Source organism: Quercus suber, unplaced genomic scaffold (assembly GCF_002906115.3).
Source record: "Quercus suber isolate HL8 unplaced genomic scaffold, Cork oak 2.0 scaffold_17, whole genome shotgun sequence".
NCBI classification, from domain to species: domain Eukaryota; kingdom Viridiplantae; phylum Streptophyta; class Magnoliopsida; order Fagales; family Fagaceae; genus Quercus; species Quercus suber.
In genome coordinates, this window is record NW_027069482.1 from 1,838,703 (window position 1) to 1,855,656 (window position 16,954).

Below are 16,954 nucleotides of genomic sequence, written 5' to 3' on the forward strand. Positions count from 1 at the left end.
AGGATATGAATGAAGTGAAGAAGTGTACTAGGAAGATTGTGTGATTGTAGAATAGCTATTGAGTTAAGGAGAAATTTTATACAACTGTTATAAGACCAAATTTGCTCTATGGTATTGAATGTTGAGTTATTAAGAAGCAACATATTCATAAAATGAGTGTAGTTGAGAATGTTTAGATAGATAAGTTAAGTGGAAAAAAGGAAGAAGGATTTGAAATGAAGTAATTTGCTTAAAAATAGGGGTGACCCCTATTGATGAAAAGATGAGGTAGAGTTGCTTAAGGTGGTTTGATCATGTGTAGAGGGTAGCAATTAATGCACCAGTGAGGAATGAAAAAACGTAGAGGATAACACAAAATAACCTTATTAGAAGTAGTAAAAAAGAACGTGCCAATTAAGGAGGTGACAAGAGTATTATTTTGCTTATAATAGAATAGTGGAGAAGAATACATGTGACCATTTTTTGATTACTCTGTTGAGGATGTTTAGTTGACCCTAAAGTTTTGGAAGCTATTTCTTGCTCTAGCCTCTTTAGAGGTTATTACTTCATCCTTGGTAGCTCAACATTTGTACTCTTTACCTATTTATTCAACTAGTTGACACCCATTCTTGCTACTTGATGCTTGAAGAACTTGGTCCAAGTTTCAGAACCTTGTTTTTTTTTTTTCATAAGTAAGAAAGATGTATATTCATGAAGCTGCTTTATGCATGAAATGCACAAAGAAAACCAAAAAGAACAAAGAGAAAGAAAAAATAAAACAAAAATTAATTACAAAGGATAAGAGAGTTTAGGATTAAGGGGAGAGAATCACTAGATGTGAGTCCCCAAGCTCGAGACCAGTCAAACAAAGATCCACTAAAAGAACTAAGCAACTGGTCTCCAAAACTGTCTAAGTTTTCAAAGGTCCGTTGATTATGCTTCCTCCAAAGACACCACACTAAGCACAAAGGAACCAAGTTCCAGATTTTAGCGGAGTGCTTCCCTAACCAATTCCAACAACCAAAAAGAAAATTTGGAACTGTGCTAGGATGGACCCATGAGATCCCAAAAGATTTGAAAATGAAACTCCACAATTGATGAGCCATCTCACAATGAAGCAATAAGTGATCCAGAGTCTTCCCACAACAACGACACATAATACACTTGTCAACAAAATCAAAGCCCCTAAGTCTCAAATTATCACCTGTAAGAATCCTATTCCAAGCTACAGTCCAAACAAAGAAGGAACCATGCCAAGGGGCCTTGACTTTCCAAATATCTTTCCAAGAAAAGACAATGGAAAAAGAACCTTGCACTTATTATAAAACAAGCGAATGTCAAAATCTCCATTTCTCTCCAATTTCCATCTCATCTGGACCCCATAATCCATTGAAGGAATATTGGATTCCAAGATATGAGTGAAAACCGCCCATGTATCCATCTCCCAATCACTTAGATCCCAAATGAAGCAAACATGCAAACATTCCAACTCTGCCTTTCCCCCGCCCCCAACCTTGCCAAGGAAGACTCAACTGAAGCCTCCCTATTACTGGCAATACTATACAGCCACAGGAAAGCCAATTGGGGGGGGTTGATCCCCACACCACCTATCTTGCCAAAATCTCGCTCTATTCTCCACCCAAACAACAAATTGAGTATTTTTTTTTAAGTCCTCCCAACCCATATGGATACCTCTCCATAAACCACACCCATGAGCACCCCTATCCAAATTGGAAGTCCATCACCCCACTCTTCCCCAAACTTCGAAGCTACCACCCTCCACCATAGTCATGACTCCTCAATCCCAAATCACCAAAGCCAATTCCCTACTAAAGCTTTATTGAATGTAGTTAGTTTCCTTATACCCAAACCACCATTAGCCATAGGCGCACACACTTTATTCCATCCTACCAAATGAGTCTTGTTATCACCCCAAAAGAAGTCTCTTTGCAACTTTTCAATTCTATTAGCCACGAGTAGGAATGGTGAACAACGATAGAAAATAAGTAGGTAGACTAGATAACGTACTCTTAATTAGCGTTAATCTATTACCCTTTGACAAATACAGCTTCTTCCACCCAGCCAACTTCCACTCAATTTTCTCTAGAATAAGATTCCAAATTTAAGGTGACTTATGAGAAGACCCTAACGGCATACCAAGATAAGACATAGGCAAAGTCCCAACCCTACAACCCAAAATCTTTGCCAAAGCGTGCACATTATTTACCTTCCCTAGTGGAACCATTTCACTTTTCTGCACATTGACCTTCAAGCCTATCACAACCCGATAACAAAGTAATAACATTGAATATGAAGGATTTGCTCTACATCTGCATCATAAAACAAAATTGTATCATCTACAAATAGGAAATGTGATACACATTCCCCACCACCATGCTTACCCTCAACCTTGAAACTACAAAGTAAGCCAACACCCTCCATTCTTTTCAACATCCTTCTAATTACCTCCATTAGAATAAAAAACAGCATAGGAGATAGCGGGTCCCCTTGTCTCAATCCCCTAGTGCTACCAAAAAAGTCAGTTGGAGAGCCATTGACTAAGACAGAAAATTGGACTGTGGATATACAATTCTGGATCCATCTACACCACTTTTCCCCAAAACCCATTCTCTTCAATAGATCTTGTGGGGCCTCCCAATTCATATGATCATAGGCTTTCTCAATATCTAACTTACAGATAACCCCCAGAATCTTACTCTTTACTTGGTTGTCTGCGCACTCATTGGCAATAAGAACTGAGTCAAGGATTTGTCTATCACCCACAAAACTATTTTGAGACTCGGATATCAACTTATCTAAAACCACTTTCAAACGATTTGCCAAAACCTTACATACTGCCCACCAAACTAATAGGTCTAAAGTCTCAAATGTTGGAAGCACCATTCTTTTTAGGGATTAGAGCATTAGCATTGGAAAATTCCAATTCTACTCTATTTTACCATTCCAAAAAGCCACTTTATCATTATACCATACCATTTTACAATACCTCCAGCATCCTAGAACTCTATTTTTATTAAAATATTATTTTTTAATCTTTCTTTATTATTTCTTTCCAACCGTCACTTTTTTTCAAACTTGGCATAATTCGTCACATTTTCCTGGGCTTTCCAACAGTCATTTTTTTTCCTCTCTTTCTCCCTCAACCTCTAGCACCGGTTCAATACACAGAGCCACACACACAGAGAGACCCATGATACACTGATCAACCAATCCGTACCCATCACCACACACATAGAGCCACACACACACACAAACACAAACCATCAACAAAGCCACACACCCACAAACACAAACCATCAAACCATCAACAGAGCCACACGCACACAAACCATCAAGCCAGTGGAGCCAACAACGGCCACCACACCCACCACCCAAGCCACTAATCAGCAAACCCAAGCCATCGATTAGAAACTCACGCCGCTGATTTGAAACCTAGGTCGTCAAAAATACCCAGAAAAACACCATCACTGTCGTGAGAAATGCCATCACTGATCAGCAAACGCCATCATTGCCACGCCTTCGGCCAACAGCAAGCCAGAGTGTGAGAGAGGGTAGATGAGAAAATAGAAACCAAAACCAAAACCAAACCAAAACTAAAGCAATGCCACCGAAGCAAACCCATTCAAAAAAATCACCGGAGTCATCATCGAAGCTACCGATGATCAACCCAACAGATCCACCCACCGATCAATAGATCCACCGTTTCAAACCCACCGATCAACTGATCCAAACCCACCATCAACCGATCCTAGCCCACTGATCCAAACCTAGCTCGCCAATCCATGTTGATCCAACCTCCAAAATCCAAAACCCAGCACCTGTGCAAGCTTTGAACAAGAGAGATGTGAGAGAGGGTGTGAGGAGGGAGGAGTTGTGACTTGTGAGAGATAGAGAGGAAGTGAGAGTCAGAATGAGAGAGGATAAGTGAGAGAATAAAATATTGTTTTTGGTTTTACAATTGCGCTACAGTGCAATTCTAAAGATTGAATTGCACTGTAGCAGTATTGCAAAAAAATTTGCAATACTTAAGTTTAGAATTCTTTGATTTGGCATTTGCATTCCCCAATTCTAATGCTCTTAGAGTTATGAAAGTAGCATTGAGAGATTTTTCAAACTTACCATGTTGATAAAACTCTTCAAAGACTGCTAAAACATCTCTTTCCACCACTCTTCAACAATGATGGTACAATGCCATAGAAAAACCATCCGGACTTAGAGCTTTATCCCCTTCCAAATCTCTAATATCTAGAAGAATCTCCTCCTTCTCAAACCTCCTTTCAAGCCAGCCCTTGTCTAACCCCCCAAGTTGATCAAACTCCAAATCTTCCACAAAAGGCCTCCACTCCTTTGTCTTTTGATACAAAGTTTTATAGAATTGTACTACCTGAGCAACCACCTCGGATTCCTCCTTATATATCACCCTATACACCTCCAAACAACTCAGTTATAATATTATGCCGTTTATGGGAATTAGCCACCTTATGGAAGAATTTAGTATTATTATCACCCTCCTTAATGCATAACATCCTAGTTTTTTGTCTCCAAGAGATTTCTTCCACGAAGAGATGATGCTCTACTTGAGACCTCACTGCATCCCTTTCCTATTTTTCCAAAGCAAAAAGTCCAACCATCCCTTCCTTAGCATTCAAAAGATTCAATGATGCAGGGATTCTAAGGGGGCTGCTATTTAGGCTAAGAATTGATTAAGGGAAATGAGAGTTGCTTAGAACAGTGAACAAGGTGTGACAAAACCTTCTTAAGAGAAATCCATCTCTTGAAAATAGCGCTAGGCTAATCTATGTAATTGCATTCAAAAAACTAATCACAAAGTACCTACAATGTGGTACTTATGCTATTTGTTTGGCATTGGAGCCTTCTAGATGCTTGACAAGTGTCTAAATCCTATTGGCTACTGCTTAAGCAATCATCTAACTAACTAACTAACTAACTATTCACAAGAGGATTAGGATGCAACAACTTGAAATGCCCTGCATCAAGACTATCCCTCTTAAGAAGCACTTGACCTCAAGTGCTCTTGATTGCCACAAGATTTGTATGAATTTCTAGCCTTCTAGGATGATGTAGTTGCATTGTGTAATGATTTTTCTACTCTTGGCAGCACACGAAAGGCTGCTGCTTCTGCACAGCGAAGTCCCACACAACTGAACCAACCTTCATCTTGACCATTGGCTTGGGGTTCACTTTCCTCTTCTTTGTTTGCAAATGGTAGGGGTGTACCATCTTGTACATAATGTGTGCGCTACACCTTCTACCATGGATGGTTTTCCTATCATGTTGATGTGGCCTTCCACTTGCAAGTAAGAGATGACAAACATTCATGGTCTTCTTATCATAAAGAACACAATCTTGAAAGCTATTGATTGATAAGAACCCCAAGCACCCTCTTGAAGCTCTAACTTCACCTCCTTCTTGCTCTATATTAGCATCTACTTCTTCCACAAATGGATCATGTACGATTTCTAGAATGCATTCTTTCACTTTATTGTTTTCGATTGGCAATATGCTATCATTGACTTCCTCTTCTTCTTCTTCTTCTTCATACACGGCTGCATTCATTAGCATATCTTCCTTGGGTGCTTGCAAGGTATTTATCAAGGATCAATGTTATACCTTCTTCTTTAATCCCTTCCGCCATCAAGGATTTTCCTTCCAACTTCATGGCTGACTACCATTTGTTAGGGACTTCATAGATTTGTCCGCCACAATTGTAACACTTGAAAATTCCATTGCTTGTGCTGTGCTTGCATGCAATGGCTGCCTTTGATAGACCAGGTACTGCATTAACAGAAAAACACTCTGTTGCATTTCCTTTGTCCTTCATGGTCTGCCAGTAATCACTATGGTTGGCCAAGATTGCTGCCAAGGACTTGCACTTGCTGGTACTTGGTTTCTTGAGGCTTCAGTTTGCAATGACTTCCTATGCAAATTTTGGAAGATACTTTTCAAGTAGTTGAAAGGCAGGAATTGCTTTTGTAATTGTCTCTTTGTTTTGAACCATTCTTGCATCTTTCCTTTTCCCATTCTCACCCTTTGGACCTGCAACTGCCTCCACCAAACAAATGCCCTGCCCTTGAGTTTATTTGCTACCAATTTCACCTTCTTGTAGTCTGGTACCTCATGGAAATCAAAGATTCTTTCCACTTGGTTGAGCCAGTCCATGAATTCTTCATGATTAAAGCTACTATAGAACTCAGTTAACTCAATCTTGAAGTTGGATTCCCACTTTTGCTCATGATCCCTTGGTTGCAGAACAAGAATTTGCCTTCCATGTCTTATCCTTGGGTTGTAGGCAAAAGGATCCTCATAGCTTTCTTCATTTGATGCCTCACTTCCATGATAATCGTGGTTGTTTGGCTTCTGTATTTCATTTCTTCGAACCTGCTCTGTCAAGGCATGGATTTGCCTCCTCAACGCTTCCACTTCATGTTCTAAGGCAAAGTGCTGCTCCAAAACTCCTGGATCATTGGCTGCATGAGTCTCCAAGGCTGCCTCTTGAACCACTACTTTCATCCCTTTGTCCTTCCTTTCCTTCTCAAACACCATCTTTCACTACTGCAGAATCTTGCCAGCACAATTGAAGGCTTTTATTTTGATAAAGGTAAGGTATTAAGGCTGGGAATGAAATCAAGATAGGATCTTGACAGGTTCTTGATGACAGAATGAGAAACAATACAAGAACTTAAATCCTAAGGATCTCGAGCTCTGATACCAATTTGATGCAGGGATTCTAAGGGGGCTTCTGTTTTGGCTTAGAATTGATTAAAGGGAAATGAGAGTTGCTTAGAACAGTGAACAAGGTGTGACAAAACCTTCTTAAGAGAAATCCATCTCTTGAAAATAGCACTAGGCTAATCTATGTAATTGTATTCAAAAACTAATCACAAAGTAACTACAATGTGGTACTTATACTATTTGTTTTGGCATTGGAGCCTTCTAGATGCTTGACTAGTGTCTAAATCCTATTGGCTATTGCTTAAGCAATCATCTAACTAACTGATTGACTATTCACAAGAGGATTAGGATGCAACAACTTGAAATGCCCTGCATCATTGAAGGCCTTCAACAATTCTTTCTTTTGACGACCAACATTACCAAACTCTCTGCGGTTCTATTGAATAATGTCTTCTTTCAAAGCCTTCAACTTCTTGGCAAAAACAAAACTTAGTGCACCAGAGAGAGAATGCTGGTTCTGCCGTGAGTGTACTTTATCTACAAACCCCTCCATTTTAAGCCACATATTCTCAAACCTGAAAGGACTCTTTCCCCTCACAATTCCCCCAGCCTCCAAAAGAATTGGGAAGTGGTTTGAAATAGGGTGAGGTAAAATCTATTGGATCACATCTGGAAAACGTTCCTCTCAATCAGGAGAAACCAAAGCTCTATCTATCCTAGACATCGAAGGCTGATCAGAACCACTAGACCAGGTAAAAGCTTCCTCCCTCTAATGGAAAATCTATCAAGTTAAGATCCCTAATAAACTCAGAAAATTTTTCCATAGCCAGAGTGAGACATGAACCACTCATCCGTTCACTTGGAAAACGAACGATGTTGAACTCCCGCATGCAGCATAATGGAACATTCCAATAATGCTGAATACCAACCAACTCATCCCACATCTGCCCCCTTGCAGTATTATCATTTGGGCCATAAACCCTTGAACACAGTTGAGCAACCAACATTCTACCTGCCATCATAATTAACCGAGGATATCAAATTCCACAACACTCTCTTCCATTTACTTGTAGATTTCACACTTTTTCGACAGTATCTTCCCTATGCAACAAGTTGGCAGCCTCAATCTCATATTCTAGCCTCTCTAATAAAGTAATGCATAACTTCTCATATTGGTTTACAGGAAGCATAACCAATTTACTGAAACCAGGGATTCCGTATTTCACCCAGTTAGAAATAGCCAGTGTATCATCAAAACTCAACACTTTAATACCTCTGTCCATCTCAGTCGAGAAGGCCAGCCCAAGAGCGGCAATCTCTAGAGGATTACAAATATCCTCCTCACCCAAAACCAATTCTAAAGTGCCCACTACATCCCCATTCAAAACGCAGTCCCCAGAAAAGACACAATCTGCCTTAGTGGGACCATTGCGAGTTTGGGTTGATCAAGCTCAACAACAACATTCAACCCATTGCCCAATTAATCCATCCCTAGTAAGACTTTCATATCCAACCTCATCTCCATCCTTAACCCCAAACTCACGAGCCCAGCTCTTGACAAACCTAAGAGAAGATCGGAAAAGAAAGTCCCAATCAGCTGCAACACAAACCTGGAATATATTGGCTGTGAAACCACCATATTGGACATACCCGGCAAACCCGGTGTTGTTGTGAAGCCATACAATCTACCACCATGGGAGGAGGAGGTCCATCGATGCCTTTGCACATCGGGCCCGTTGGCTCTACTTGAGAAACAGAGTTCTCGTAGTGATGCTTGGGCCAGACTTTGAAGAATTCTCCTCCACCTCAAAGACACTTGGGCCTGAGAATGGTTTGAAAGAATTCGAAAGGCCAACACTAGGGTGAGTTTGTGGAAATCTATTAGTCATGACTGGCCATCTTTTGCTCGTCACTCCAGTTTGAGGCTGGAGCTGGGTTTACTGTTAGATTCTAGTTGGACATTTGGTGTGGGGACACTCCTTTGAGATTGAGCTATCTGGAATTATTTGCTATAAGTTGAAATAAGGAGGCTTATGTGGCTAATTTGATGAAGTTCCTAAATGGTGTTCTCTTCTAGGATTTAAATTTTGTAAGAGCCATTCAAGATTGGGAGATGGAATTCTTATGTAATTTTCTGTATAGTATTTATGGAATTTCTTTGAGGGGAGTTAGGGACGATAAGATTTGTTGGAATCCTTCTAGAGTTGCTTTTTTTTTTTTTTTTTTTTTTTTTTTTTTTTTTTTTAAGAAAGTCATTTCTCCTTTCTAGCAATCTCTATGGGAACATCTGGGTGGCTTGTGCTTGCAGAAGTATTACCCTTGAAGCAGCAATTTGGAGTTGTTCGTGTTGCTGCACCGTTGGCTGGCTCTAATGTATGTATACCTTTAACGTTTCCATGCTATTTATCTCATCTTTTATTTTTGTGTGTAGATGGGCTTCCATCACAGATGTAACTTTTCTGTGCATAGAACAGTAACCATGCACTCTGTTGATACACCCATAATATTGAGCTTTATCAAGATTATATTACTGCAAACATTTCAATCTTGTTTTCTGCCATCAGCCCAGAATCGATGACAAGCATTCAAGATGGTTACACGTGCGTATCCGACCATCCACTTTACCCTTTCTGGATCCTGCTAAATCTGGTGCTTACGGAAAAGTGAAGACAAAAGCTCTTGTTGATGGGAGATGGACCATGGCATTTCGTGATGAGGAATCTTGCAAGTCTGCTTTGTCTATGATTCTTGAGGAGGCTAAATTACAAAGTAATGAGGTGGAAAGACGACTGAAACCTTTATTTGACCTTGAAAAACCTGTAGAATCTTCAAACCCTTCTGTCAGTCCTCCCAAGGCCTCATCTTCATATATAACACCATCCAATTTGTTTTAGGTCCCCTAATGTAAGTTTTCCAATAAGAGTTTTACTAACGTATATCCTTAGGTCATACATTAGTAAAACCATTTTAGAAAATTTTTTATGGAAAAATGAAAAAGTTACCAACTTTTTTGACAGCTTTTTCAATTTCCTATAAAAAGTTTCCTAGAATGAATGATTAATGTGTGCGGGCATATAGTAACGGGACCCCTCCAATAATAGTTTGCTTCTGCTCATGGGGTGGCAACATATCCAGCCACCCTTGTGTATATGTGTTCAGGCAAATCTTAGATATACCCGGAATTGTAGATTAGCACAAGAAATTTAGTTCCATTCTTTGTATACTAGGTTTCCTCTGCCCCTCCCACCCCCCTCAAAAAAAGAAATGTATATTAAGCCTTTTTGCTCTCATTCTTTAGCAGCTCTAACCTTAGGCTCTCTCTTCTTTCCCTTGTTCGTAAGCTGTGTAAAAACATTTGTATATTTGAGGCGATCCCATAGTGCAGCTTTTTGTGCACTTTCTCTTTTGTCAAAACGTATTCTACAAATTGATAACTGTGGGTGCGTGATGGCAGGAAATAGGCGGACACAATTATAATGTTTCATAATTTACCAGGAGCCTACAAAATGCAGCTAAAAGGAACTGTCTAAATATGGACAGAATAGACGTATTTGAGGAAGAAAAATTGAAAACAATCTTTAATATATATTGTTTATATTATTTCGTTCGAGCGTGCTACATTTATGACTCGGGATCATGGACAAAATAGCTCTATCCTGGGCCTGGTTGGGTGAAATTGATGAATCTACCATAGGTTGTTTCAGGGTTCTATTATACTTATATGTTAAGTTTTTCTTCCCCCTAAATTATTGAAGCCCTAGGTGTCTTGCATTTTTGCTCAGTCATTACTGACAATCAACTTGCTTGGTCTCAAGTTTGCCCATGTATTCATAATTACCACCTGATCATTAGGCATAAAGTCCATGCTTTGTGTCATAAACCAGTAACTAATTTTATCATGACAATTTTGGGCAATGACAGTTCATGATTATCACAACCTTTAGATGGCGTTTGGTACGAGAGAATTCATATTACTCCTAGCGTTTAGATTCTTAGGAATGTGATACCTTGCAATTTGGGTGCTTAAGAACAAGGTTTTCAGATTCGGACCGTTCATTGAACCGTAAAAAGGAGAGGTTCAAGGTTTTTGAGGTCGAACCGAAGTTGAACCGGGGTCGAACCGTGATGACGTCATAATTAATTTAATAATTAATTAAAGCTTAAATATAGATATTAAATTTATAAAAAATTTATGATTAATTTTTGAAGTAAAGTTGAATATCTTTGAAGGATTTTAATTATAATTTTTTTTATTCCTTGTAAGAGATGGATAATTTAATTAAGTAGAATAAAATTATATTAAGTTGTTTTTTTTAAAAAAAAAAAAATTGCTAAGGGGTTGGACCGCACGGTTCTTGACCAGTTGGACCTCACGGAATTGCCACATATACTTGGTTCTTTATGCTTAAAAAATTGGTTTTCATCACAGTTTACAGTTTTCAAGGTCCGACTTTCCGGTCTGGTCCGGTTCTGAGAACTATGCTTAAGAATGTAACCATTCTTATGTTTAGTTTAATTGGGAATCTAATAAGATTCTTAAGAATGTGAGATTATAATGTTTGGTTTATTCTAAAGAATCTTAACTGAATTATTTATTTTTCACATTCTATTCTTAGATTTGTAAATCCAATATAAGTTAAAAAAAAAAAAAATCCTCTAAATAAATAATGAAAAACAAAATATAAATTATGATAAATTCATTAAAATTATAGTCTAAAAAAAGAAAAGATGAATGTATCAACAGAGATGTTTATCTTGTTTATGTTGTTTTGGCAAGAAGAGATAATGACAGGAGAAGATATTGATGATTTGTTTTATATTTTATCTCAATTACTTAAATGATAAAGAAACAGGATTAAAATTGTCAATTTATAAAAAATGCAATTTCTTTTAAGTTTGGGAATCTAGATATTCATTTGTTTTAAAGAGAATTCACATTCTTATTAAAAGGGGGTTAAAGGGGGAATTTAGATTTCTCTAGCATCAGATTCTCTAGTGTAATTTGCAACCAAACATGAGAATTTTTAAACATCATTCCGTATCAGACGTCACATTAGTGGCATCAGCCTACTAAGGATGGTCGATCTACCATTGCATTCTATTAGCAAAGGGTATAATAAGTAAATTGAGCTACTTGTGAAGAATTTGACTTCTGACTATTTAAGATTCTTGTTTCAACTTTTTCATTAACTAAACAAACCATTGAACTCAATTACGAAATGAACCAAGTTTGAACTGTTGAACTATCCCAAGTTCAACTCAAGATGTTCACAAATGCTAAAAATTATTCTTTCTATAACTAATATGTTGCTAATTAAATAGATTTTACTAAAATGTTTTTTTATTGTATGTTTTTATAGAAATGATTACTATTGAAGTATAAACGAATAAATTTGTAGTAAATTTCTACAATGAAGTTTTGTGGGTAAAGTGCATTGAAGGAAAAATTACATTTTTCAAGTAAAAAAATTGAATGCAGTTAAAGCTATGATAATTATGAAAAAAATTGAATGCAGTTAAAGTTATGATAATTATGAAAATGCCATTAATTATTAATAGGATCCAGGCTGACCACTATGTCATGATCCATGCTCGTGTAGCTGGGGCTATGGGAACAAATGTGGATTTGTCAATTGTCACCATTAACATGATTTTATTTTTCTCTTTGGTCTAATTGACCACTCTATTTTTCAATTTATTTTATTATATATGGTCGTGAGTGCTTAGATTTTCTTACCCTAATTAGTAATAAAATATGTGCTGACTGAAATTGTGCATTTGGTTATGAAAAAGATGTTAAGCACCCCATAACATATGTTTAATAACAGTTATCTTAATTTGAACATCCTGCCAATATTGGATTTCAATCTAATCTCCACACTAGTGATGCATGTGCAAGGCAAAGGATAGTGTAGAGTAGGGGTGTTCACCAAATCGTAGAAACCGCAAAAATCGCACCAAAATCGCTCGTAAAATGACATAACCGTATCACACCGCAAGTAACAGTACATCGCATGGTGTAGTGTAGTTTGTAATTTTATAATAAGAAAATCACATAAACTGCACTGCATCGCACACTCTTTATATATTAATATTTTAATTTATTTTTAATATTAAATATATTATTAATAGTTTAATAGCCCTAGTTTTAAACAATCTTGTATAAATTAAAATAAATAAATAAATAAATAAAACCTTAGTTTAAAAAAAAAAAAAAAAAAGTTTGATAATCATAGCAAATGTTGACTAAGAAAGCTAGTCCAAAATAAAGAAAAACTAGCTTAGTAGTTTAAAACTTTTCCCAAAACAAATGGAAAAATTAGTTTTGGGATGGGTAGGAAAAGCTCAAAATTTGAAAAATACACAAACTTCAAGCCATTCAAACCGCATCTTATACACTACACCACGCATGTGATTGCAAAAATGAGGTGCGATATGGTTATGATTTTGGCTAAATTCTAAACTGCATTACACTGCACATGTGACTACAAAAATAAGGTGCAGTGCAGTTATGATTTTAGCTAAATCGCATCGCAAAGTGCGGTACTAAAAATGACCAAAAACTGCACTGCATTGCACCACGAACACCCTTAGTAGAGCATAAATGAATTAAAAAGAGAACCACTACCAATTATCAAGATTCTAATTAACCTTTGATATATATATATATATATATTCGATCGTGTATTTGTCACTTATGTCTTAATAAATTTTATCACTAAACCGAAGTTTTGAAGGTTTTAGAGTCTTCTAACCTACTAGTAAAAGCTTATATGAGTAAAATAAAATATAAGAAAAAAAAATTCAAGAATTCATTTATACATGAAAAATGTGTTAGGCACCTCATGATACTCATTTTACCTTATTTGACTATCTCTAAAAAAAATGACTACTTAGTAACAAATAAATTAAAATATTTGGTTTATATTTTGGGAGGTGCCTATCTGATAGTACCATGCACACATATACACACACATATATATACATATATATACATACACACACAAGTGCATGAAAATTAAGGAAACTTTAATTTCAACCCCAGCACTCACTCAAAACCTCTATTCTTGGTAATTAAATAGTTCACAATCTAGCTAGGCACATACGTCATGTCATTAGTTTTTTTGCATGGAAGATGTCCCATCACATACTTTAGTTGCTTATCAGGTAGATTTGCCTATTTCTTAATACAAATTTTGAAGTCTTCTTTCTCAAAAAAAAAAAAAAAAAAAAAAANGGACTGCAGCTTTGGGGAATATTATGACTATTAATAATCTTCGAAAACAAAAGATTTTGATTTTAGATTGGTGTTGTATGTGTAAAAGAAATGGGGAATCAATAGACCACGTCCTTATCCTTTTTCCCCTTGCTTCTGATTTGTGGTCTATGGTGTTTACCTTGTTTGGCATTTATTGGGTTATGCCAAAGACGCTGAAGACAGTGGTGGAGTTGTTGGCTTGTTGGCAAGGAAAGTTTGGGGGCATAATGCTATTTGGATGGTTATCCCTCGTTGTTTGATGTGGTGCATATGGCAGGAGATGAATAACTGACATTTTGAGGATTTAGAGAAAATAGTTTCTGATCTTAAACTCTTCTTTTTTAAGATTCTTTTGGATTGGGTTGCAGTGTTAGGGCTCTCGTTTTTTTTTTTTTTTTTTTCCAATTCATGGTTTCATGGACTTTTGTACTTTATGCTCTTGATTTGTACTTTGTCCCTGATGGATACTTCCTATATACTCAGGTGACACCCTTCTTTTTTTAATATATTTCTTATTACTTATTAAAAAAAAAATGTACTCTTTACATGCTTATGCGGTCATAGTACAAGACTTTGGAATTATGGCTTGATCGTTGTTGTATGGACAGTTTGGATTGATTGGGAGGCAACACAACAGGATTTATAACCCTTCCTAAATTTATAAAATGGTGGGCTCATAGAACATTATAAGCGCTTGGATAAATTGAGAACCTATTTTATAAGTGTCAACAAAGTAAAATTTATGAATAAAGTGATGCTTGTCATAAATAGTGAACATAGTTGTTTTTTACCCCCTTCTACACTTAATGCTATTTAATGTTCAAATTAAAGCCAAGATTTAAAGTGTATTACATCATTTATCCTTGCAAAATTTGGAAGATTTTCATGCTTAGGCATGTGTATATTTTTCTGATTGATTTTGGTTTATAAATGATTCAGTCGATCGATGTACAAAGTGGAAGGCTCTAGAGTGGCATCAAATTGATAGATTTTCCTATACCAATGGCTATATGAATGAATGTTTTCATTTTCTATATCCCATTCTCTTCAAAATAGTGGAAGATGATTTTTATATTAGTGTATCTTTTTGGCATGCTATTTTATGTCAAAATTAAACAATTGAGTACTTCGTGGTTAAATCTTCTGGTTTCTGTATTTCGTAGTTGATGCTGTGCCTTGTAGAATTGCATTTGAAAGGGGTAAAGAACGTCATTTCTCCTTTCTAGCAATCTCTATGGGAACATCTGGGTGGCTTGTGCTTGCAGAAGTATTACCCTTGAAGCAGCAATTTGGAGTTGTTCGTGTTGCTGCACCGTTGGCTGGCTCTAATGTATGTATACCTTTAACGTTTCCATGCTATTTATCTCATCTTTTATTTTTGTGTGTAGATGGGCTTCCATCACAGATGTAACTTTTCTGTGCATAGAACAGTAACCATGCACTCTGTTGATACACCCATAATATTGAGCTTTATCAAGATTATATTACTGCAAACATTTCAATCTTGTTTTCTGCCATCAGCCCAGAATCGATGACAAGCATTCAAGATGGTTACACGTGCGTATCCGACCATCCACTTTACCCTTTCTGGATCCTGCTAAATCTGGTGCTTACGGAAAAGTGAAGACAAAAGCTCTTGTTGATGGGAGATGGACCATGGCATTTCGTGATGAGGAATCTTGCAAGTCTGCTTTGTCTATGATTCTTGAGGAGGCTAAATTACAAAGTAATGAGGTGGAAAGACGACTGAAACCTTTATTTGACCTTGAAAAACCTGTAGAATCTTCAAACCCTTCTGTCAGTCCTCCCAAGGCCTCATCTTCATATATAACACCATCCAATTTGTTTTAGGTCCCCTAATGTAAGTTTTCCAATAAGAGTTTTACTAACGTATATCCTTAGGTCATACATTAGTAAAACCATTTTAGAAAATTTTTTATGGAAAAATGAAAAAGTTACCAACTTTTTTGACAGCTTTTTCAATTTCCTATAAAAAGTTTCCTAGAATGAATGATTAATGTGTGCGGGCATATAGTAACGGGACCCCTCCAATAATAGTTTGCTTCTGCTCATGGGGTGGCAACATATCCAGCCACCCTTGTGTATATGTGTTCAGGCAAATCTTAGATATACCCGGAATTGTAGATTAGCACAAGAAATTTAGTTCCATTCTTTGTATACTAGGTTTCCTCTGCCCCTCCCACCCCCCTCAAAAAAAGAAATGTATATTAAGCCTTTTTGCTCTCATTCTTTAGCAGCTCTAACCTTAGGCTCTCTCTTCTTTCCCTTGTTCGTAAGCTGTGTAAAAACATTTGTATATTTGAGGCGATCCCATAGTGCAGCTTTTTGTGCACTTTCTCTTTTGTCAAAACGTATTCTACAAATTGATAACTGTGGGTGCGTGATGGCAGGAAATAGGCGGACACAATTATAATGTTTCATAATTTACCAGGAGCCTACAAAATGCAGCTAAAAGGAACTGTCTAAATATGGACAGAATAGACGTATTTGAGGAAGAAAAATTGAAAACAATCTTTAATATATATTGTTTATATTATTTCGTTCGAGCGTGCTACATTTATGACTCGGGATCATGGACAAAATAGCTCTATCCTGGGCCTGGTTGGGTGAAATTGATGAATCTACCATAGGTTGTTTCAGGGTTCTTATTTCTCAAAAAAAAAAAAAAAAAAAAAAAAAAAACCCTCCCTTCATAGTGATCTTGACCGATTTTCTCACACTTTGACCCACTCCATTCTCGCTATCCGATCATCCAATTGTGCCCATGTTTCATCTACAACCATACTTCAACCCACTCTTCCAAGACAATGGTCAAATTTTGAATAAGTGACTAGAGTGAGATGGTCACGTGTCGTACCAACCCATTAGTAAACTTCAATCACTCCGTTCTCTCAATTTGACTGCTCAAATCTAGTCTAGTGAAGATTATAATTTTAATAGAGTTTCAATAAGTTCTTCAACGTTAAAAGGAAAAAGAAGGGT

The 16,954-nt window shown here is 36.9% G+C and overlaps 1 protein-coding gene and 1 long non-coding RNA gene across 4 annotated transcripts in view; both read left to right on the plus strand.

Moving 5' to 3' along the window:
- The window catches only part of LOC112006887 (protein TRANSPARENT TESTA 9), a 58,350-nt gene extending 41,839 nt beyond the window's left edge, over positions 1-16,511 (plus strand). For all 3 annotated transcript variants that reach the window (XM_065760087.1, XM_065760093.1, XM_065760096.1), the window contains 2 exons: positions 15,115-15,281; positions 15,473-16,511. In XM_065760087.1, coding sequence (XP_065616159.1) covers positions 15,115-15,281; positions 15,473-15,802 — 497 coding nt within the window. In that variant the 3' untranslated portion in view covers positions 15,803-16,511. The remainder of the gene's footprint in view (positions 1-15,114; positions 15,282-15,472) is intronic.
- LOC136061794 (uncharacterized) lies at positions 8,945-10,296 on the plus strand. The gene is made up of 2 exons (XR_010623664.1): positions 8,945-9,066; positions 9,258-10,296. It is a non-coding gene; the product is annotated as an uncharacterized LOC136061794 (long non-coding RNA).
- Positions 16,512-16,954: the final 443 nt, after the last annotated feature.